Source organism: Gavialis gangeticus, unplaced genomic scaffold, assembly GCF_001723915.1.
Source record: "Gavialis gangeticus isolate Ggan-Ray unplaced genomic scaffold, GavGan_comp1, whole genome shotgun sequence".
Lineage (NCBI taxonomy): Eukaryota > Metazoa > Chordata > Crocodylia > Gavialidae > Gavialis > Gavialis gangeticus.
In genome coordinates this window covers 219,500-241,772 of record NW_017729013.1, presented here as the reverse complement: position 1 = coordinate 241,772, position 22,273 = coordinate 219,500, and the positions used below count along the sequence as shown (strand labels likewise).

General features: G+C 42.6%; 1 protein-coding gene across 2 annotated transcripts; it reads left to right on the top strand.

Annotated features, from left to right (window-relative positions):
- Positions 1–2,069: 2,069 nt before the first annotated feature.
- On the top strand, positions 2,070–20,244 carry TMEM248 (transmembrane protein 248). 2 transcript variants are annotated; one of them, XM_019511333.1, is made up of 8 exons: positions 2,071–2,201; positions 9,321–9,650; positions 10,582–10,758; positions 11,875–12,160; positions 13,427–13,577; positions 15,008–15,191; positions 15,724–15,867; positions 17,345–20,244. In XM_019511333.1, exons 2-8 carry the CDS (start codon positions 9,642–9,644, stop codon positions 17,363–17,365), a joined length of 972 nt encoding a protein of 323 aa, XP_019366878.1. In that variant the 5' UTR covers positions 2,071–2,201; positions 9,321–9,641; the 3' UTR covers positions 17,366–20,244. The 2 variants fall into 2 exon arrangements, with proteins under 2 accessions (XP_019366879.1, XP_019366878.1); XM_019511334.1 differs by lacking the exon at positions 9,321–9,650 and having other exon boundaries at positions 2,070–2,201.
- The last annotated feature ends 2,029 nt before the right edge of the window (positions 20,245–22,273 follow it).

Below are 22,273 nucleotides of genomic sequence, written 5' to 3'. Positions count from 1 at the left end.
GCTGTTTTTGAGCAGTGCTAACCCTGGTCAGAACAAGGTCTGTTTGATAGCACGATTAAAACAAGAGTCTGCCTAAAGCAGTGGTTTTCAACCTGTGGTCCACAGACCTGTGGGGGTTCTGCAGACTGCGTCTAAGGCATCTGCCAAAGATGACTGATGAATTAAAAGTATGTGAATAGCCACACTTAGGATTTAGAGTGGTCTGCACCTCCGTTTTAAATGTTTTTATGGGTCGGCAATTGAAAAATGGCTGAAAAGCACTGGTCTAGACTGAGATCCTCAATGTTGCTGATAAAGGAGAAGCTTGAACTGCTCTTTGAGACCGAAGTAGTTGTTCAAGCGTTGGCTACGTCTAGGTGGGGGTGAAGATGTAAGGCACGACCTGTCCAGGGATAAATTCCTAGCCTGTGTATCTGGAACTTAGATACTATGGCAATGAGGGTTTCCATAGGGAGCTGCTTCCTGAGAAGCAAGCGAGGCTGGCCTGGGAGGTGGGGTACCAATGTGCCCATTCTCTTCGCTCACGCTTGGCGGCTGGCCATAGGGACTTCATTTCTGAAGCGCTATGGTGGAGATAATTAACTTTGAAAGAAAGTGGTACAATAAAGCCCAAAACTTTCTGGAGGTCAGCACAGGAATTAGGTTGTTGTCTAGCCTGATTTGAGCTTTGTTCTTGGGTTGGCTAGCTCCAGCTGCAAAACCTGCCAAACAAATTAATCCTCTGACACTGTAATGATTTGAAGGCAGGAAGCAACAATTTGTGAATTAACCTAATTGGCCAACACACCCTGTAGGTGACTGGAAAGTTTGCTAGGGGCTGTGTTTCTGCTTTGGCTGAGGCAGGTGGGATAACAACTTGAGTGTTGCCAAAGTTTTCCCAAGAGGATGACTTTGTTCACTTTGTCTCTTGCACGCATCAACTCGCCTGAGGTTTCTGAAACCAAGCCTCGTCCGATTGATTTTGCCTAGAGTGTCATTCCCCTTCCAGCAACAAATGAGCCAAGTCTGGGTTTGGCACAAGGACTCTGCTCACTTTGGAAAGCTGCCCTCTCCTATGCCAGAGCCGGATTTAATCCAAAACCTAATGGAACACAAAGGCTTTATTGTGATACAAACCCGCCCTGCGTTAGGCCAGCATCTCCTCACTTGGGCGGTTGCAGGAATGGTCTTTAGGTATAGCAGGAAGGGAGCTGTGCATTATCTTCAGCATGAGCGATGGTGCAGGAAGGATGCAGGAGGCAGGGGTTTCTTAGGGCCATCTCTTTCCCTGGCCCAGCAGTGGTGCTGGGACGAAGCTGGGCAAGACCCGCTGTGTCAGGTAAGAATAGGGTGGCCGTCATTCTGGTTTTCTGCTACTCTGTCCTCTATTGATATGAAACCCAGTGCCTTTACGTCCTGGCTTCAAGAGGAACTAGGAAACCCAACGCCCTTATGTCTTCTATCTCAAGTCCCAGTCTACTATCTTTTCCTCTTTAAGAGACAAATAGAGGACATAAAGGCACCCGGTTTCATATCAGTCGAGGAGAACCGGACCGTCCTCTACAATGTCTACCCTAGGTGGGAGACGAGCCCTTTTCCCCACTCCCAGGTGACCCCCGGCAGATGCCCGGAGCAGGCAAGGCACCACCTTGGGGCACCCGCACCGGGCAGGGGCTGCAGGGCCCGGGCAGCGGTGGCCTTAGGGTTGCTGAGTCCCTGCAAGAGTCACGAAGAGACTTAATGGTGATGCCCTACAGCTGTCTTGCGGCTCTCTTTAATACTCTTTTAAACAGATAAACGGCCGAGAGTCAAAATGCAAGCGGAGCCCCTCCCTTGCAACCCGCCCCACCAAAAAAAAATAGTTGCAACATTTTGGGGCTTCCCCCGAGCCCGCTGCGCTGTGGACCCGCCCCCCAAAGGCCCGTGGGGCAGCCCTGCTGCAGCGTTCGGCGGCCCCGCCCCTCCTGTGACGTCACAGAGGACGGGGCGGGGTCCGCGTTGCGGGCCGCCGGGGAAGCTTGTCCCCCCCGCGCCGCCGTCCGTTCGTTCGTCCGCCCGTCAGTGGGCTGGGTCAGAGGTGACGGCTGCGTCCCCGGAAGCGGCGGCGGGCGCGGCTGAGGCGGCGGCGCTGCGAGCGGCCTGGTCCCGGGCGGGAGCATGGTGCAGAGCCGGCCCCGGTCCCCCCGCCGCCTCTGAGCCCGGCCGGGCCGCGCCCGCGCCCGGTAAGCGCCCGAGGCGGCTCCCTCCATTGTGGGGGGGTACACCCGGCCCTTCCCCCTCCCCTTCCCCGCCAGGTGCTAGGTACGGATGTGGGAGCATACGGATGTCGTTCCCCTCCCCGGCCTGTGTGCAATGGGCGGGTGGCATCACTGCCAGGAGCAGAGTTGCCCGCCCCCAATGGGAACGGCGTGTTTTGGTTTTTCTTGTTAAAAAGGCATTAGGGCTCTTGCTTGCTGGCACTCAAGGGCCGGGGAGTTGGGAAGGCGCGTGGGGCGAAGCTACTGGAGCGCTTCCTCGGCTCAGTGTGTCCTTGCGAGAGCCGGCGGGTCGTGTTTTGGGAAGGGTCGGCCTTGAGCGGCGAGCGGGACCTCGGGAGCTCGTGCAGCCCTGGGCTCCTCGCCGCTTCCCTCAGACTCGTGTGGCTAGCCGTCGTTCGGCGGGGGCACTGGCTGGCCTGCGGGACTTGAGGATTAACCACTTGAAATGGCAGCGGTTGCCTCGATCTTCAGGTGAAGCCCGCGGGACGCTTCGCCGATCGACGCTGTGCTTTTGCATTGTTGTGACTGAGGGGTGCTTTGTTAGGAGAGCCACAGTTCAGTTGTGTCGCAGCATTATTTTCAGGGGTGTCCCAGGGTCGCTGTGTGGGTCTCGGATGAGACATGCAAAAAAACTCCAACTCTTGGTTCCAAAATGAGACCAACTGGGAAACTGCAAGAAAAGCGTCCTTTTCTGCAAGCTGTCGGGATGCTCTCATGGACCCAAAGGGAGACAGCCTTGCATCTTCAGCTCCCCCTGGGCAAAAATGCCGTTTATTTCCTACTTACGGGGACTTTTCCCCATCCTGTGCCATCTGTTCTTTTCCCAGAGCCTGGCTAAGGGGCTTTGAGCCCGACAGCTGGTGGAAAAGCACAGTTTTCTTGTGATTTCCTAGTCAGTCTAATAAAATATATTGTTTTGGAACCAAGAGTTCTAGGGTTGATGGTTTTTTTTTTTGTTTGTTTTTTTTTTAACATCTTCTGGGCTGTCGTCCTTATCTTTGAGTTTCAGCTGCTGAGCCGCTCATCTCGGTCCATTTTGGGGTTGTGGGCTGCACTGTCCAGCCTGTTTCTTTGGCTGGCTCCATGGTGCCGTTCTGCCACGTCGGGTAAAGCTGCTGTTTCTTCGATCTGCCAGTCACTGTCTGTTGTGATTCAAGTTGTGCGTGGGTCTCTCAGTCTCACAGAGGGTCTCATTAGAAAACTAAAAGCCTACAGGAGAGGAGCCTTCTGCTAACTTTTTTTTTTTTTTTGCTGTTTTGAGGCTGCGTACTTTTTAATGTGTAGCCTTTAATAAAATCAGTATTTGCATCTGAACCTCCTTAAACCAGTCATTTTAAAAGGCTTTTGGTTACTGAGCTGTGTGAAACGCTTTTTCTTTTTTTTTCTTCTTTTTTTCAATGCTTTTTAGGAAGCTTTCCCAAAAATTTAAGGCATGTGGAATTTGTACAGTTCTCAGCATATGGTCTGAAGAATGTCTGTTCCTTGGTAGGAAATGCACAGGTTGTATAACGCTGGCTCCATTTTTTTTAAAACTAATTTATTCTTTGGCTTCTCATTTCTATACTGTCCTGATAATGAACAATCAGGCAAAACATTTTTTTTTTTTTCAAACTGTAAAATCGTCCTGCTCCAGTATCATGACACTTTCTGCTTATGGTAAATGGTATTTAACCAAGCAACTTTTAACCCAGGGTTGTTGTAAGCAACATTAGAGGCATAAAAGTCAGTCCTGCATGCAGACTTGCCCTTTTTTTTTCTTCTTTTTTTGGTCAGTCATAGTGCAGAAACTGCAACAACTTAAAACTCTGTTGGGAGAGAATTTCCAGTTTTTCAAGCATGTGTGTGTATCTGTCTGTCTATCGCTAGATAGATAGATTTGTACAGCTGGGTGTTTTTAAACCATATTTATTCCCTGTTAAACTCAGAAGCTTGTGTCCACTGAGTTACTTTGGGAAGGTTTCCTCGGGCACTTTCATTTCCCTTGGTTCATAACTTCCTCCCCACCCCCTTTTCCTGAATCTTCAAATGCACTGATTTCTTTCAAGTCATTTTAATAGCAAGAACTTGTTTGCACTTACCAAAATTTTTGCATAAATGTTACTTCAGTCTCTAATTTTAGGAAGATTTTTTACATAATACGATGCTCTACTGACTGCAGTTCTCAGGTGATTGTGGATTGTGTTAAGTGCAAGGTGTTGGACTCCAGCACATTGTAGTTGGAGAAGGATGCTATATGTTTGGAATTTCCTTACATGTGGCTGTCTTGCTTAGAGGCATACCAGTTTCTCCTTTCTGTTTTTAATTCAGTTTGTTTGCTTGATTTTTAAAATTTCTGTCCTAATTATCTCTGAAAACCATTTGAGCTCACTGGTCTTCAGAGAGCTGTGTTTTAGTTGTTGCAACATTGAGTTAGGGGTCAGGAATGTTAATGCTCTTGTTTTAATCTCTAGTCTGACCCTAAACCTCATTGTAGCAGTGAACAAGTCACTTTACCTCTCTCTCTACTTTTTATAGGTATGAGACTCAAGATGAATGCTGCTTATGTACCTTCCTTTAACTAACCTGCATTAACCTGGTCTCTTATTTCTGTGCCTTTTTTAGTCTATAGAAGTCTGTGTTCATGGGTTTCATAGCAGGCTTGCAACTGTGATTATTCCTAACAAGGTTATATGCAGAGCACCCTAAATGGACCTGTATGAAAGCTAGTTGAGTTTGAGCTATGGGGGATCATTTTGGAAATTCATGATCAAACTGCTAATTTTCTAATGGCGTACTAACTTTCATTTTAATCGAGAGAGGCTGTGATTCATGAGAGCAAAGAGATATGAAAAGAATCTGGTAGGGCCTTGGATTAAATGTATGTCTGAACATCATCTTTGATTGCTTAGGTGCACTGTAAACTGGTGAATCTATATTTTGCCTTATATTAGGTTGAAGTGATATAAGAATCTTAGTTGGGTATTGGGAATTCAGGTTTTTTTCCTCTTTTTGTTAAGGAAGGCAGATGCATGTTTTTTCTTGATTCCTAATCTCACCTTTACTTTGGAGGCACTTAGGGCAGGAGTGGGAGGTAAACTGGGAAATCTGTGCTGAACGTTAAATCCAGAGGTTTGGGGTCAGGCTCTGAGCATGTCTGTAGAAAGCAGCTCTGCTCTCTGTTACTGATATGAGTTGTAGGCTATTTATTTTCACCTTTCAGGGGCATTTTGATTCCTCAAGGATATGCTAAAGCAAATTCTGAAGTTGTTAGTTTTGCCCCATGGTGATCAGTGGTGGAAGGATGGAAAACATGGTAGAAACATGTCCTTTTTTCCCCAATTCCAGATTTCTTAGTGTGGTAGCAAGTTGTTTTGAAATTCCCATTAGAACAGAAAAAGTTGATTAATAAGCTACTTTTATCGCTGAAAGAAGTCTATTTCAAAAGTTAGGAATTCTGACTCCACTAATAAAAATCCCATTATTTTATAAAAGGGAAGCCTGTGCATGTCTGGAGACTTGTGCTTTTCTTTGGTTTGTGTCTTATAAGTTAAAGTTTTGGGGACTCTGGGGCCTTCTAGCCTGTTTCAAATTTGGGGGGGAAAATGAGTTTATTTTGCTCAGCAATCTGGCTCTAGGTAACAGTTAAAAATAGTTTTATTCAGTCTTGACTGTAACCTGGAGGGACTGTTGTATGCTTTAGAAGCTGCTAAATTCTTCAGGAGAATTACAACAGGCAGTGTTAGCTGTTGATCTTTTGCAGGTTTAATTTTAGCAATTTTGATGTTCTACCCTTGAGTCATGCCTTGAAGAAAATAAAATCTCACTTAATTTATTAGACCAGTGGGTTGGGACTTTTTTTTTTTTTTTTTTATCTTTTTCAATCTACTGATGTTTCCTGTTCTTGATTGTGAAGGTTTTGAGATCAACACTGTGCTTTTGTGTTGTTGTTACTTACGGCTGGTTTGTTAGGAGAGTCGCAATTCACTTGTCACACAACATTATTTTCATGCAACTGTGACTGCTTTCCTAAATGCCATTGGATTATTAGCTGTGGGACATATTTGAAATCTGCACTTCTGGTAAACCTCAGCATCACTGTACAGCTAAGGTAACAGGCTTTTTAGAGGTAGTGAGTAGTTCAGATGTAAAGGTGTAAAGTCTTAAAGGGACACTGACCAGCAGGGAGATCAGAACTGGACTGACCTGGCCACAGTGCTCTCATAGCTATTTTCTCCTTCAAATATTTCAGAATATCTTAATCTTTCATATCTAGACTGATAGTTTTTATGCACAGCAAAAGAGGAAAATGATGCTTGTAAAGAAGTGGCTTTTCATCTTCTAGCTTTCTAGGAGAAGCTTATAACTGGTGGGACACATCATTTTAAAATTATAGAACACCTTGACAGGCTTCCATGTTTAAAATTTATATTTTGCTTTTCTTCCTAGCGATTTGGCATTCTAATCTTGGTACCTACTTTGATGTGATGTGCTGGTTTGGGGTTGTGAATGTAGCTGCTTGGATGTTAAGGCCAAGAAGTGGAAATTTATTAACGTTTACCTTTATTTATTAGCATTTTGTGTTTTTGGAGGAAACATCAAGTTCCCCTTATTTGCCAGGTCCTCTTGAAAGACTCATTTCAAGTGTTCTACCTTCATAACTGTTTTCATATATTTATTCATGAGGATTGAAAACTGTGTTCCCTTGAGCTTGCTATATTTGATGTTCTACCAGTGCCAAGAACGTGTTGCAACCAGGGAACAGATGACCGTTTCCTGGACTTCTTGCCTTCCAAGATAGTTACTGATGCTCTGTTGGCTTCAGATTCTGATTTTACCCTTACCAGTGTCTCTTGTTTTTGGTGGTTTTGTTTTTTTAAACTGTAACCTCAGCTCTATATCTCCTGGCCTTGTAATGTCTAGTTCAAGGAGAGCTATGCCTTCTGCGCTGTTTTTTTTTTTTTTTTTTCCTGTAGTTACTGACACATGCCCTCAACCTTAACTCAGATATAACATTGCTGTTTTTCTTGGAATTTCTGTCAAAAGCAAGGCCCTTTGGATTTTTTGTTCTTGTTTTTTTGCATGCTCTGCTGGCCTTGAGATTAGTGTGGGCTGTAGAATGGGGTAAGTGTTTGCAAGGGGTGGTGTCGAGGGGACAAGCTGAGGGTTGCTCACAGCGCCAGTGTTGGAGTCTCTTCTATACTTTGCATAATTAAAGAATGATATCTGATGGTTCGTTGCCCTTCCTCTGAGGAAGTCAGTGCACTATGCAAATATTTGCAAAAACATTCTTAATGTCTGTCCATCAGCGTAACTGTATATAAAACAGGTACAAGATAGTTAAATGAAGCTCATAAAATCACGCAGAGAGCCTGGAGCAGTTATAAAAAGGAACTGGAACTGCTCTCTAAATGGGAAGCTGATGGCAGCTTCCAACCAGACCTTACCAGACCCAGCCAGACTTGCCTGGACTGCTCAAAGACCCTGTCGGCGTTGCCCAAATCTCTATAAACTACAGAGGTGCAGCAGGTCATGTCCGTGCCCAGCTCCTGCTGTGCTGATAGTGGCCACAGGTTTTGTGCTACAAAGCAGCAGTCCCACAAAGGTGGTGCCCCCTCACCTCCAAATATATTGGTGCGAGGCTGACAGAAGTGCTTAGAAATTCTTTAAAACGGAGTGGTACTTGAGTGCTGTCTTCCAGGCACATTCCTATTCGAGCACTGATCTGTGTAGGAAGGAATCTGGGAGCATTGAGTTCCAGCGATGTTAAAAACCTAAGGTGTATGTGTGTGTCCCGCACCCCCTTCCAGATGCTCAAAGGGCCCTGTTAGCCTTTGAAAATTGCAGGCAGTGACACTTTCTGATTGCATTTAAAGCCATTCAGTTTTATGTGAATATTAAACCACAAGTGCTTGAAAGCTGGTGCTCCTGTAACATAAAGAATCGACCTAATGCTTTTTTTTTTTTTTGTATTGTAGCTTTCAGCGCGTCAGTCTTTGTGGCTGAGTAAAACCCCTTGGGGAACGGGACTTCTAATGAAATTGCTGGCAGTCCCTTAATTTTACTAGGAACTGCAGTGCTGTCTTTGCTGTTGGGTGACATCCCGCTTTGATTAAATGCTGTAATAAACCTTGCATCTGTGTTAGTTTTTCGAAAAGGAAATTCAGAAGGGACCACTCGCTGAACCAGCTTGGCTTGTGGGTTTTTTGTTTGATCTGTTTCCATGTTGCCATGCATCTCGGCTGTTCCTAAACTTGAACGTTCAGGATTTTAAAGCAGGGTGAACACTTCAGACATTTGCTCAAGTGGCATCACATCCTGCCAACAGCGAGATAGGAGACAGAGCTTTGGAAGTAAGGGCCATTGCTGCTTTATTTTGTTACCTGAGGCAATTCTCCTCTCGTGCCTGCCTCGTGCCTGTTCCCAAGCTAGCAGCAAAGCTTTTCTTTGTCTGGCCAGAGGTGTGCACTCTGGTGGGATGTCTTGTAATGTCTGTCCACTTAACCTTCTTTTCCCCCTTGCTTTTCTACAGCCCTTTGCTATCCCACACTCCCATGCTCTTAAGTATTTTTAGAGTTGGATGCTTATAGTGCTGTCAGCGATTCATGCTGACACAGTGCCTGGCGTCCCTGGTCTTTGGAAAGTGCTTGGAAATCACTGGAGTGAGATTGAGCTCTGTGCTGTGAAATAACTCCTTTTTTTAACAAGGAGGTTGTAGTGGGGGGGAAGCTGCGTGTGTAAGTCTGTGCTGTGCTGTAGCCACAGGAATTCAACCTTCTCCTTACTGAACTAACCTTTCCCTCCCCTAAATCCAATGTAATTTTTTTTCTTCCTAGAAAAGAGGGACTGAAACTTCCTTGTCAGTAAAATATTAGGAATACATGGGAGGAAAAAGAGGGGCTGCAGGCCTCCTGCAGTGTATGGGTCGCATCGACTAAGTGCTTATAACGAGAAACAGTAAGGTGTACATGTGCAGAGAGCAGAATCCCTGACTTCATGAGACTGATCAAGGAATCGTTCTCAGTTCAGCCTTTGAGAGCTGGGGATTAACTTTACCAGTGCCATGCTCATGAGCTGCTTGTCTAGCAACTTTTCTGTGTCTTTCAGAGCTTGCATATACAGTACAACTGTCCTGTCCTTCTGGATGCTGCAGAGATTAAAAGACCTTTTCACAGGACTACAGATCAAGCAAACCTGTTTCTCTTTATTTGCTTTCTGTTCCCCGCTTGTGCAGCTTCTGGAGTGGGTGCCTCAGAGCTGCACTTTAACACTTGGCTGTTTGTTTTCTTTGTGGGTGGAGATGAGTGAACTCCAGAAGAACTTTGTTCCCTTCACTGGCATGCTGGAAAGATTAGACCATTCAAAAGAAATGAAGAATCAATAGGATTAAATGGCAGCTCCAGTCCAAAAAGTTCTTACTCAATAGCCATGCTCTGTGTAAGTCCCATCTTTATTTACTGACTTGAGTAAGTTTATATTTCTGTTGATCCTGCAAAACCAACAGAAAGAAGCCAGTTGGATTCTCTTCTTGCTCACTCAGTAATAGGATTGTTAGGGGTTTCATTTACAAAATCTTTCGTGTGTGAGCCTGAAATGCTGCATCCCAACTCAGATCCAAGTTTACACGTCTTAATGTTGGAAAAATTCTATCTTCTTTATGCACTCATCAGATTTGGGATGCACTTAACCAAGATGCAAGTATTTCATGCCTTCACGAGGCATTTCACCTTGTCACTTTTCACAGTACAGTAGCATTTTAGAAATGACATTTGTTTGGTGTCACTGCACAGTGCCATCATCGGTTTCACACTTGACACAGACAGGTGTTTAATGACTTTTTTAGATTTTGGCCTCCAGCATGGAAGTACAGGGGTTCAACTGGGAATTTGCAGACCCTGCTCTGCAGGCTTCATTAAAATCATATTTATGTAGTAATTTTACTAATTCAAGTACATGTGAATGGGATCCAAAAGTAGTTGCACAGGCCTTCTCCTAACAGGAGCTGGGAAAGAAAGCAAATGAAGTGAGCTATATGAACAACAGGTTCCCGTTCGCTGGCAGTGATAGAAAGCTTGTATTAGAAGTACTGATTCTGTTGCAAGTGGTGGTGGTGTTCTTTCAGTTCCTTTTTTTGCTAGAAGTTGTATCGGTTGGGAGTGTGGCACTTCTTAAAGCTGTGGTTTCTCTCGCCTCTGTTTAAGACTTATTTTTATGTTTTCCAAACAGAACAGTGCAACACAGATCATATTTTACAACTGTTTAACTGGGTCTTATTTCAGTGAGTGTGACTGCATTTTCCTGTTAATTGGCTGACACTAAGAGACGTTTCTTCCCCATGTCACTTGGTTTTACTTTTCTTTACTTTCAGGCGGATCTAATCAGAATAATGTTCTGCATAAACCCTTTGGAGAACCTGAAGGTTTATATCAGTAGTCGACCTCCTCTTGTGGTCTTCATGATCAGCGTAAGCGCCATGGCAATAGCTTTTCTGACGCTGGGTTACTTCTTTAAAATCAAAGAGATCAAGTCTCCGGAGATGACAGAGGTATAGTATGAACAGCCTGTGTATGCAACGTACGCAGTTCTTGGGTTTAGTGTTGGCATACGCTGCCTTAACAAACAGAATTAACCTGTTTTTCTGAAAGTAAATACCCAGAATATCTCAGTTTACATCGCTGTTTTGTTTATCTCCAGGCTGTAAGTGGGTGCTTCCTTTATATAAAGAATAGTCTTCATTTTTAATTAATTTGATGAGGAGATAGAGAGTGGCTGTTAGGAGGCTACATTAATTCTAGTAATGGAGTTTATCTTTTTTTATGATGTTCTGACAAACGGTATGTTCATGGAGCTTCTCTTGTTTTTGGTGCAAGTTAACTTACAAAATTCTTCCACAATTGGGATTATGGACATGAGAGAGGCTTAAATGGCAATTCCTTGTATCGTCTGTGGAACAGAATAGAGTTCTTGGGTAGAATAAGTCAGTGTTGGATATACAGGCATACCTTGTTTTATTGCGCTTCGCAGATATTGCGTTTTTTACAAATTGAGGCAAGACCCTCCACCAGCAAAAAGATTACGACTCGCTGAAGGCTCAGATGATGGTTAGCCTTTTTTAGCAATAAAGTATTTTTTAATTAAGGTATGTACATTGTTTTTTTAGACATAATGCTATTGCACACTTAATAGACTACAGTATAGTGTAAACATAACTTTTATATGCACTGGGAAACCAAAAAATTCGTGTGACTCGCTTTATTGCGGTGGTCTGGAACCGAACCCGCAATGTCTCCGAGGTATGCCTGTACCAACATTACTTCAGCTATATATGTACAGTAGTTATACTGGGCTTCCCACAGCTTTGAAAATAGAGAGACAGTCAGTTGGTGTGTGATAGGAATCAGAATTGCTTTTGATTTAACAAATAAAGCTAGGTATGTCTCTTTCTAAAGAGAGTCAGTTTGTTGGAGTGTGGTGGGAATCAGAATGAGCTTTTGATTTTAATAAATAATGCTAGGTATGTCTTGTTGAGATTTCAATGAACGTGTTTCTATTCACTGATGCTGGGGCTGGATTGAATTTGTATTTCAGTGATGTGTAGATTTAAAACTCTTGCTAGCCTCATCTAACCTCACTAATCTAATATAAATCTTGCTGCTTTAAGGACTGGAATACGTTCCTCCTGAGGTTTAATGATTTGGACTTCTGTATATCAGAAAATGAAACCTTAAAGCATCTCATCAACGACACTACAACTCCAGAAAGTACAGTAACTAGTGGACAAGCCAGATCCTCTACACAGTCACCACAGACCCTTGAGGACTCTGGCCCAATAAACATCTCTGTTACAATCACTCTGACACTGGACCCACTCAAACCATTTGGCGGATACTCCCGTAATGTCACACATTTAAGCTCCACAATTTTTGGGCACCAAATTGGACTTTCAGGTATGCAAAATGTAAATATTTGAACTGTGTTTATAATATTAGAAGTGCTGGAAAACAGTATAATATTCATCCAGTTTTTTATGAAGAAATGGATCTTTTTCCTAGAATGTATCTGCCTTGCCAGTGTTGTCGTCATGTAGTAGGGGAATCTACACGGTTGATTTTGATAAATTTGTTTTATTTTCCTCTAGGTTCAGAATGGTAGGGGTCATGTAGGCCTGCTGATTAACAGGATGATGCTTTGCAGTGTAAAATATTTACCGGAGAGACTTTTTAAAACGGCAGAATTCTCTGAAAGAAGCTGCTACATGCTCCCTTAGCAGTCCCCTACTCCAGTATACACTGAAGCGCTGGGGATGCTCCCCAGTCAGATTTAGTTCCTTCTGTGTTACAGATCCAGCTGTACACAAACTAGAAAGGTTGTGTTTGTGCTTTAAACAAAATATAACACAGACTTCCTAGGCACTGAAGTTGAGCAATTGAAAAGCAGCAAGTAATGATTGTTAAACTTTTCAGTGAGGCCAATTGGACAGATCCATTTGTAGGGATTCACTAGAAATGGTAAATAGCATCTCCTTATGGTCAGCCCCTGCAGGTATTTAATGGGGTTTTATAATGGTGTTGTGAAATTAAGATGCTTGTATCTAAGAGATCCTGTAGCAAACATGCTGCAGCTGAAAATCTTTATTGCTGATGGTAAGTATCTCTCTTTAACTCTTTCCCAAGCTACATAATACAGTTTTGATTCAGGCCACCTGAATTTAAACTGTGTTAGTTACAGATTCATCCCTGTGAACCAAACTGTATCACCTCTTAGAGACCCCAGTGGTGATCTCTGGGCTCTGCCAGCTGGCATTGCTGAGTATGTGAAGGCACTTGTCTTTGGCTGGTTATATGTCTTGTATGGAATTCTTCAAAGTAAAAATGAAACTCTAGGAAAAGCAGGTGATAAGTCCAGGTTTGGGGATGAACAAGGCTAGCATTTTGGTATTTGTAGGAAGTAACTTTCCAAAATCAAAGCCTTAAAGAGATGACTGTGGTAATACCAGATGCAGGTGTAATTGTGTTGAATAAGGGTGTGGTTGCCGGGGGGAGGGTGTTCAGCGGAAATGGGAGCTGTTTTCAATTTACTCCTGCTCCCTGTGAACGATGGCCCCAAAATGCCACCACAGGGCTGGGTTTGGGCCCAGCTGTGTGCCCTCCTCATCCTCGTACTTGCCACTGTTTCCATTGTCAGCACAAAAACCACTTTTCTTATTCTAAAAGGCAGAGAATCCCACGAGGAGATAAACATTACATTCACCCTGCCTGCTGCTTGGAATTCAGACGACTGTGTTCTCCATGGGCACTGTGAGCAGGTGGTATTCACAACCTGTATGACTGTCACAGCAGCCAGCAATGTGTTTCCTGTCACAGTGTAAGTGAATCTCTAAACTGTTGTTCTTAGCAGTACATAAGCAGCTTCTGTTTAATGAGTTGGATGCTTTTCTTGAGTGTGCCCATGAGTACCAACGTTGACTGTGAAAGTAAGGTGATCCCTTTTCCTTTGCTAGGATCACAGGAGAACAGGGCTGGCAGGGGCCTCAGGAAATCAACCCACTGCTCAAGGCAGAATTATCCCTGCCTAAGCTGTTCCAGACTAATGTTTGTCTAAATCTGCTCTCAGAAACGTCCCGTGACGGAGGTTCTACCCCTCTCTCTAGGCAATCTGATCCAGTGTTTAAATGTTCCTAGAGATACTAATCTGTTGATTCTCAGCCAGGATGCTGTGCACCCTGAAATCCTCTCAAGGGTACCACACAATGGGACACTGCCAGGTGTGTGCAGACGTGATTCACAAGAGATTTCAAATGGGAATCTATAGCGTCAAAAACATTCTGACCTGTCTTGGTCTTTCTGACTTCTTTGGAGTCGAAAAACTCTTCTGTTATCAAAAAACTAGTGAAAACTGAGCACTGGTGTCTTCTGAGCAGCATAAGTAAGGGTATTAGATCCTTTTATATCTATCAGTGAAAACCACTATGTTAAAAACTAGGTTTTATTATCATCATCCCTAAATTGCTAGTTTGTTCAAAGTCCAGGTTACTAGTGACCAAAATTTGATTATTATCTGGTGACTGGTAGGAATGTGGCCTGTTTTCTCCAGTAGAAGGATGGTCACGTGGCAAAAACAAGTATCCTAACAGATCCACCTTTCTTGACGTGCAATGAGGAGACAAGGCTCAAACGTATGTCAGCGAGTGACAGGTTTTCTCACATAAAGACACTTTCAGAGGTGGGGTGGAAGCAGTGTGAGGAACCTTATACAGCAGCTGTCTGCAGTGTACCCATTCTGCAAGTAACACAGACCTTCATTCAATAAACAGTGGTGATAAAATCCACGTGTACAAAAAAATAGAAATGAAAAGCAGATTGAGAGTTGGGTTCTTAAAGAGTCACATCACCCAATTTCTGGTGGCGACAGGTTGGTCTTCTGTACGTGTACCAGGATTCGTTATCTCCCAAAGAAGGTACACCCTGACAGCAGTATTCATATGCCACAAGAACTCAAATAGGGTTTGCCTTCAAGCTGTATCAGAATAAAAAAAGGAAACTGATATGTTTAAAAACTAGTACATAAATTATTGTTGGCTGACGCCTGGAACAGTTCTCAGTGAAAGATGTGGGCTGATACCAGCTCTGAACTTGTCTTTGCTTAAGCAGTTATATTCTGCTGTTACGTTATGAATGATTCTGAACAAAGCAACAATTAACACAGCTGAAAGGCAGAATGGGTCTAAGCACATGTTGAAAGTTACCCATACAAGACAGAAAATAGCAATTTGTCTGTTTTTGTTTGTTTTCCAGTCAGCCACCACATTGTGTCCCAGAAACATACAGCAATGCTACACTCTGGTACAAGATTTTTACTACAGCCAGGGACTCGAATACAAAATATGCACAAGATTATAACCCGTTCTGGTGTTACAAAGGAGCCATTGGAAAGGTCTATCATGCTTTAAATCCCAAGCTAACTGTTATAGTTCCAGATGTAAGTTCCACCTGCTTTTCTGTGCTCTCACGAATGTATGTCTGGTATCGCATTAATTAGATAAGGTACTCTGTTCCTCAGATCCTAAGCTAGTGAGTGATGTGGCACTGCTTGGCCAGAGCTCTGATGGAGACATCTGCATTTCATGGCACCCTCTGTGTATACCATATTTGCCTCTCAGCCTTGTTGGCTAAGGCCTGCATTTTCAAATCCAGCTGCTTAAAAGGTGCTACTAGTGGGAGGGTGTGCACGACTGTAGGAACAGTAAAATTACATTAAAGTAGTTGCTAATCTACATCAAATATTTTAACCCTAATTGAAAATTTGGGTCCATCTTAAGTGCTGAAACATGGGGCTGCTTCCTACCTTAAACTTTAAGCTGTGCTTTTGCAATGTGAAGGATATCCTACGCATAGAGAAAAGAAGCTAGATTGGAGAGGTGAATTCTCCACTTATCTGCTTAGATGCCACTTGAATGTGAAACACCTTCTCTGTGTACAGAATCAGTAAACTGTTCTGTTTCTCTTTGCAGGATGATCGCTCGCTAATAAACTTGCATCTCATGCATACCAGTTATTTTCTCTTTGTGATGGTGATTACAATGTTCTGCTATGCAGTTATTAAAGGTAGACCAAGCAAACTAAGGCAAAGCAATACAGAATTCTGTCCTGAAAAAGTAAGTCTGGCTATGATGATGCACACAGCATTGACTCTTGTCAGGGCAGAAAGAAAGCATCCTTTTATATGTACTGACTTGACGTTATCAGTGCATGACTCCAGACACGCTGACTTGATCCTCTTTCGAGGAGATGCTAGCATCTCATAACATGATGCAGGCTGTAAAAGCTGCCTGGTTCTTTGCATTCATTTCCAGACCCTGGAGGTCATGGAACCTTCTATCTTAATCTTTCCAGAGCATAAATGAAATACCGTGATTAATGCTGACTACACAGGGGATTCCTCTGTCCACTACCGCATTCAAACCTTGAGGAAATCACTTAACCTCTTTGTGCCCCTATTACCATTTCTTCAAGGAGCACTGTAGCTCAATACTTCCACAGGGTGATCATTTGCTTAATGAGTATTTGTCCAGTGATTGTAGCTCCTTACACTTAAGACTTTTATTGTATGAGTGTGCAATATTAGCTGAAGTTCACTAAATGCAGTAGTGATTTGGCTTTTCAAGTATCTCTAAGTATAACTCGTATACACTGTATGTACAAAACTGTGCAATGTTTTTATAAGCTCAAGTGAAAACGTTGAATGTGCGGCTTGGAATGGTCCTAATACTTTTATCTAAAGAAGATGGGAAATCTTCGTTATACGAGAACTAGTTCTTTTGGGTGTAATCAATGTCAAATGAAATTAATGTTACTACTTTGTTACTGGTGTAAGGCTGTTTTAATTATTATAGATTAGAGGTGCGTTTTGCTGAAAGCATTAGATACGGTTACACTTAACTTTGTAAGGCCTTTGGTAGATGTTATACCTAAGACATGATTAACCCGTCAGTCGTGTCTTAGTTTGTAACCGAGCCACACATTGATGCAATTAATGGTACGGTTAAACAGAGAATAAGTCACAAAATGTGTAATAATTTTGTGGCTGGCTCCCTTTGTGCCATAAATTGAATGTGTGGCCAGCACTGATCAGACGAACAACACACCCAAGGCTAGGCTTGCTAGTCCAGCTGACTGGTACTCTGAGCTAGGTGCACCGGCACCCAGCTTGTTAATTACCAGTGTAGGGGGAACCTGGGGTCACGATCCCTGCCTTCCCCTGCACTGGTAATAGGGTGCAGTTGAGATCTGATCCCTGATTGCACAGTTGTGCCTCCTGTCATGCACATGTAAGTGGCTCTTGTTGTTGCAGATCAGATCCCATCATACCTTAATTGAACGTCTGCCAAGGGCCTTGCAGAAAGTTATAGTTATATGCAACCTTCACTTTAAGCGACTCAAAAACAGCATCAGATTGATGATTGCAAATTGTAGTGCATCAGTAGACTTATTTTGATAGTCTTTCCAACCTGGACATAGCATAGTTCTCTGGATGGCAGAGGCAGATATTCTAGTTGCATGGAGATAAGTAATGTGCAAATATTGTTGGCTGTGATTGTTTGAGTGTAATCAGCTGTTTTGTTTTGTTTTTAGGTTGCTTTGTCGGAAGCATAATCCATCGTCTCCTTTTACCGAAAATGACTGAGAACCATAATCATTGCCTGCTGAACCCAGAATGGGTCTTAACACTCTGTGAATACATTATCTTGCAATGTTGGTTTATTCCAACCAAAGACATTTCAAGTGCCTGTAATTGATTTGTACATATTTATAAAAGTATATTCAGAACAGGTCAGATGATGCACTTGTTCCGCATTGTAGTGCGGCCAGAATCTTTCAATCTTTACCTGTGGACATAGCCGAATGTTTGTGTAGATATGTTTAGTGATATGGCTACATATAGTCAGAGCAAGATATTTTTGTCTAGCTGCATCTGGGCAGGGTAAGATGCCTTTGCAAATGTCTCAAAAAAGAAAAAAAAAAAACCCAACCTCCCATCATCTCTGTTTTTGCCCAATGATATGTACAGTGTGTTTGAAACAAGTATGCACCTTTGATATAACACTGCATTTCCAAAGCCACTGATTGACAACATGTTTAATGTGTAGGTGTGGCTTCTACCTTTTTTTTTTTTCTTTTTATCCATTTGCGCCTGGCTTGTAAGAAAGATATCCACAGTTTTAGATCTTTTGAAAAAGAAATGCGTATTCACACTTTAATACAACAGTAGGTAGGACAAACTTGTGCTTTTATCCATCCTAAGGAATTAAAATGGAGTCAAGTCCCATTTTTTTTAATTGAAAAATGCTCAGTTTCATTTTTCACGTGCCCAGTTGAATGGTAGAGCATTGATTAGCAGGGGGGTTGTATAGAAAGCATTTCACTTAGCTTCCTTTGCACAGCCTCTGAACCAGGAACTTCTTTGCACAGAAGCTTTCTAGACAGTCTCCAGAAAGTGAAGTTTAAAAAAAAAAAATGCATTTCAGTAATCAGTTAAGGCTCTGTGCAACTGGGGACAAGTATAAATAAGAAAGGGAAGAGAAATGCACAAGACCTTGAAGACCATTGTAATGCTTCATTTTTGGGACCTCCCATCCATCCATCTCTTGAGGGCAGCGGAAAATGACAATGTTTTATTCACTTTGCCCAGTTTTTATATAATGCTGTCAGGTGAGGCAAAGCTGGCAGTTAGTGGGCTAATCCTGTGGTGAATAAGCTGAAGGAAACCTTGCTCATAGACTCAACATTGGTCTGTGTCCATTCTGGAATCCAAGTAGTTCTTATTTCTTGGAGTGCTTTTTATTCTGAACCTTTATTTTCCATTGCGGTCTTCTGCAGTCTCTCTCCAAACAATCCACCAGTAACTTCTCAAATTCTCACAAGTCAGGGGTTTTCCTATGGAACCTTCCACCACTGCTTTTAAAATCTCACTGGTTGCCTTAACAACCCTTCATGCCATCTTCCCCCTTTCCTGTCGGGTACCATCATTATAGCTTTGTAAACAGGTGCATCTATTTTTTTCCTTTGCTACGTTTAGCTCTGCGGTGTGTGTGATATGTGAAACAATAAGCCCACGTCCAAAAGGGCGCTAGAGTGTTCTGTAGCCCATCACAGAGAGGTCCTTACTATTTTGGAGAGCTGTACTAATTTGCGTGCATTTTCCAAATGTTTCAAGTTTAAATAATCTGACTTTTCTTCAGGGAAATGGTTCCTTTACACTGTTTCATTTGCTTATACGGTGTATCGGTCACTTCACAAATTTTTTTTTTCCCCAGAGACAATAAGATTTGAGCTTTAGAGACAGCCATTTAGTTTGGAGTCCAGGCAATAAATAAGGCTTCCATTCTTAGCTTATGCTGCTGTTGACTAGTAAAACGTTACCAAACTGAAGAAGTAAACTTAAACGTAGCTAGAAGGCCTAAAGCGAAGAGCATTTAGACTGCTCCTAACTTCTGCATTCCTAGCTGTTTGCTTTGTCCGCATCTTTGAGATCCACTCAGAAGTGATTGAGAACTGATGAGTTGGGGAGAGGAAAGCAAGTGTGTTGGTCAGTGCTGGTAAGAACCAAACACTTCCACAGCACACATTGGTTATCATGTTTAAAAACAAGATGTATTTTGGCAAACTGCAGTGAAAACCCTAAAAGCCCCAAAGAGAAATAACCAAGCTTGAAAGTACAATTTGACTTCTTGGGGGAACCACATTTTTAATGGAGATTATATTCAGTAATTAGAGAATCTGCCTGCTTTAAAACATACCTACAGTCAAACCCAGCAACAACTGCATTGAGATAAACATCAAAGCTCCGACTGTGACCTACCCATCCAAGGGGAGGAGTGTTAAGGGGGTATGTATCTTTTTTTCAGCCTTACCTTACCTCTTGGTACCTAGTATTGCAGTATAAGGGAGGGGAAGGGGGAAGGAAGACCCAGCAAGCCAAGACTGTAATACTTAGAAATAATGGCTTGTACTGAGGCACAATGTACAAAAGTTAAATGCAGCCAAACAGAAGGGTAAAAACTTCTTATTAAAGTGGTTGTTCGGATCATATTGATCTTTCCTTTGTTTTGTTTTGTTTTCTTTTTCTTTTTAACTATGACTTGAATCAGTTTTGATTCTATTTGTAAGTGTTTTCTTGTTAGAAACCTGCCATTTCTGTTGCATTCTTCTTTGGCATTACATAGAAAAATCTGAGCCTTGATTTTTTTTTGTTTGTTTGTTTGTTTTGTTTTGTTTTGTTTTTTGTTTTTTTGGGGGGGGTTGTTTTTCGTTGTGGTTTTTGTTTTTTTTTTACCCTTCTCTGCAGGTGATGTAGGGTTAAGATGGCTATTTTTTTCAGTTTTTTGTTTTGTTTTGTTTTTTACATTTCACTTGTCTTGTTGCATGATGGTTAATAGCTGATTTGGAAATTACATTTCTCTCCTAGATTAATTTTTGTGTTTGTAAGATGTGCATATTGCTTTGCAGAATAATAAAAAAAAGAAAAAAGTTTATCTTGGTGTCTATATCTTTACTAATCAGCTCCTTTTTAGAGGTGTCATAAGTGATCTTTTTAGGCAGTGCAAGAGGGAATTTGTTTGGCAGTAGACTGAAATTTTGAACGCTACCTTGTGCATATATGCTCCAGTAAACACTTCACCTGAGATGACTTCTTTTACAGTAGCTGCTTTCTTGCCCAGTGTAATAAAATGCAGTGCTAGTGACCCTCAAGACCATCTCATCTGCCCGTGGGATTAGCAATCCTGCGTCTGATTATGTGGTTACAAATAGATCAAGCAAGCTTCATCAGCAAGGTACAAATTTCTGCACTAAAAAGGGAATAAGAGGAACTAAGATTTAAAAAAAACAAAAAAAAGTGTGTTGGAAAGAACAGAAATCAGTCTTGGCTACTTTTTTTGAGACTGCTAATCCTTGTTGTGCATCAAATAATCATTTTCATTATTTAGATTGAAAGAAAATCTGAGCAGCATGCTCGCTGTCCCGAAAGGCACCATTACTGTGTTGCAGAGTTAATGTCCTTTAGGGAATTCAATTCCCAAACGGAATGACTTTATATTGCGGAGTAAGAAATGGTTCAGGAAAAACTCCCAAGAACAGAAATAATCTTGCCTGTGTTTCCCCAGGTTCGCGTAAGGTATAGACGCACATACATTTGGAGCACTTTCAGAAGGGAAGCAAACGTTATGTTCTGTTACTGTGTGGACAAGCTGGGTAGGATGCACATGTAATAAAATTGCTCCAGTGTTTAACTCTGGGTGAAGCACTGTTGAAGCTAGAGAGGTTTTGCTACATTTGAACAACTAGGTGCTGCCCTTCTGAAAGTTCCCTTTTTGAAATGGCTCCAAACATAGGTGTCCATTGCCATAGATAGCTTATTAGCTTCCTTACCAGACCTCATGCAGCTGGGAGGTTGACATTAAAACTGGCTGTTCTCCCTCTTGTTTTATCTATTTTAATTTTCTGGTGCATGTGACAGCTGCTAGCATGTGGTTGTGATGTTTGTGTGGCAAGGCCAGCAGTAGAAATCCTGGAACCTAAACAGTCCTGTTTGTAGGATTACAAAGAAGAAGAAATGGTCTCTCTCTTTTCCTCCAACCCATTAGATGTGGTATTTTGACTGAAACAGTTTCTCAAACAGAGCTTTATGCTGACATTTTTTCCCCATATCGTAGTGTTTTAAAACACTGATTGCTCTCATCCCTCTGTCCAGACTTGCCTTAAGGTGTTTGTTTCTTTACCTCCCCTTAAGAATCAGTTGCTTGGCCCTATTATAAACACAGTGTTTGAACAGGTTAACTCATATATTGAGTATTCTGAACACAGATGTCCTCGAGCCAGCCACCTTCTGTATACCCTGCCTGCAATGAAATCCACCTGGAATTCCTTTCCGATTCTGGGGCTCAGCTTTGCAGAGCTAGTAAGGGCCTTTCTTAAGCTGGTTCTGGTCAGAAATTGCACTTGCATAGTGAAATCAGTGTCATCTCTATGTGCAGACCAGCCCTTTCATTTCTGCCGCTCATCCCTTTCAGCAAGTTGGCCAGCTTGCAAACCCTTTCATTCAGATTTGCTTGACAGGCGGCTCCCCTTGCTTGGTGAAGCAAAATGCAGCTCTTGCTTTTTATGGCTGGCATCTCCACTGCTACCCACTGAGAATGGCTCACTTTGAAAGAAATGCCCCTTTGTCACTGGCATTATGTTTAATGGAACAGGACCGTATCCTGGATCATTTCAGTACAGCTGCAGGTCACTAGAAAGTGCAGCAGAAAACATTCAGGCAGCTGCTGACAAAGGAAATCCAGCAAGTCAAAAGGCAGCTTGAAACCAGCTGCAGCACCAGTTTCTCAACCTCCCTGGCAGACTGCTGCATTGCATGCTTCAGGTGGGTGTTAACATCAGGTAGGAGTGGAGCCACCTGCTCAACCAGAGCCAGGTGTTGGCTATTTGACAAGGCAAGGATTTCCCATCTTCCTTCCCTGGGAAGCAGCAAGGAAGCTGTTAACAGCTGTGGCTGATGCAGCATAT

What these genes read in the sequence shown, in the direction of transcription:
- TMEM248 (XM_019511333.1), top strand. An exon ending in AGTCTCCGGAGATGACAGAG is followed by an intron (nt 10,759 to 11,874) that starts GTATAGTATGAA and finishes TGCTGCTTTAAG; the next exon opens with GACTGGAATACGTTCCTCCT. An exon ending in GCACCAAATTGGACTTTCAG is followed by an intron (nt 12,161 to 13,426) that starts GTATGCAAAATG and finishes TTATTCTAAAAG; the next exon opens with GCAGAGAATCCCACGAGGAG.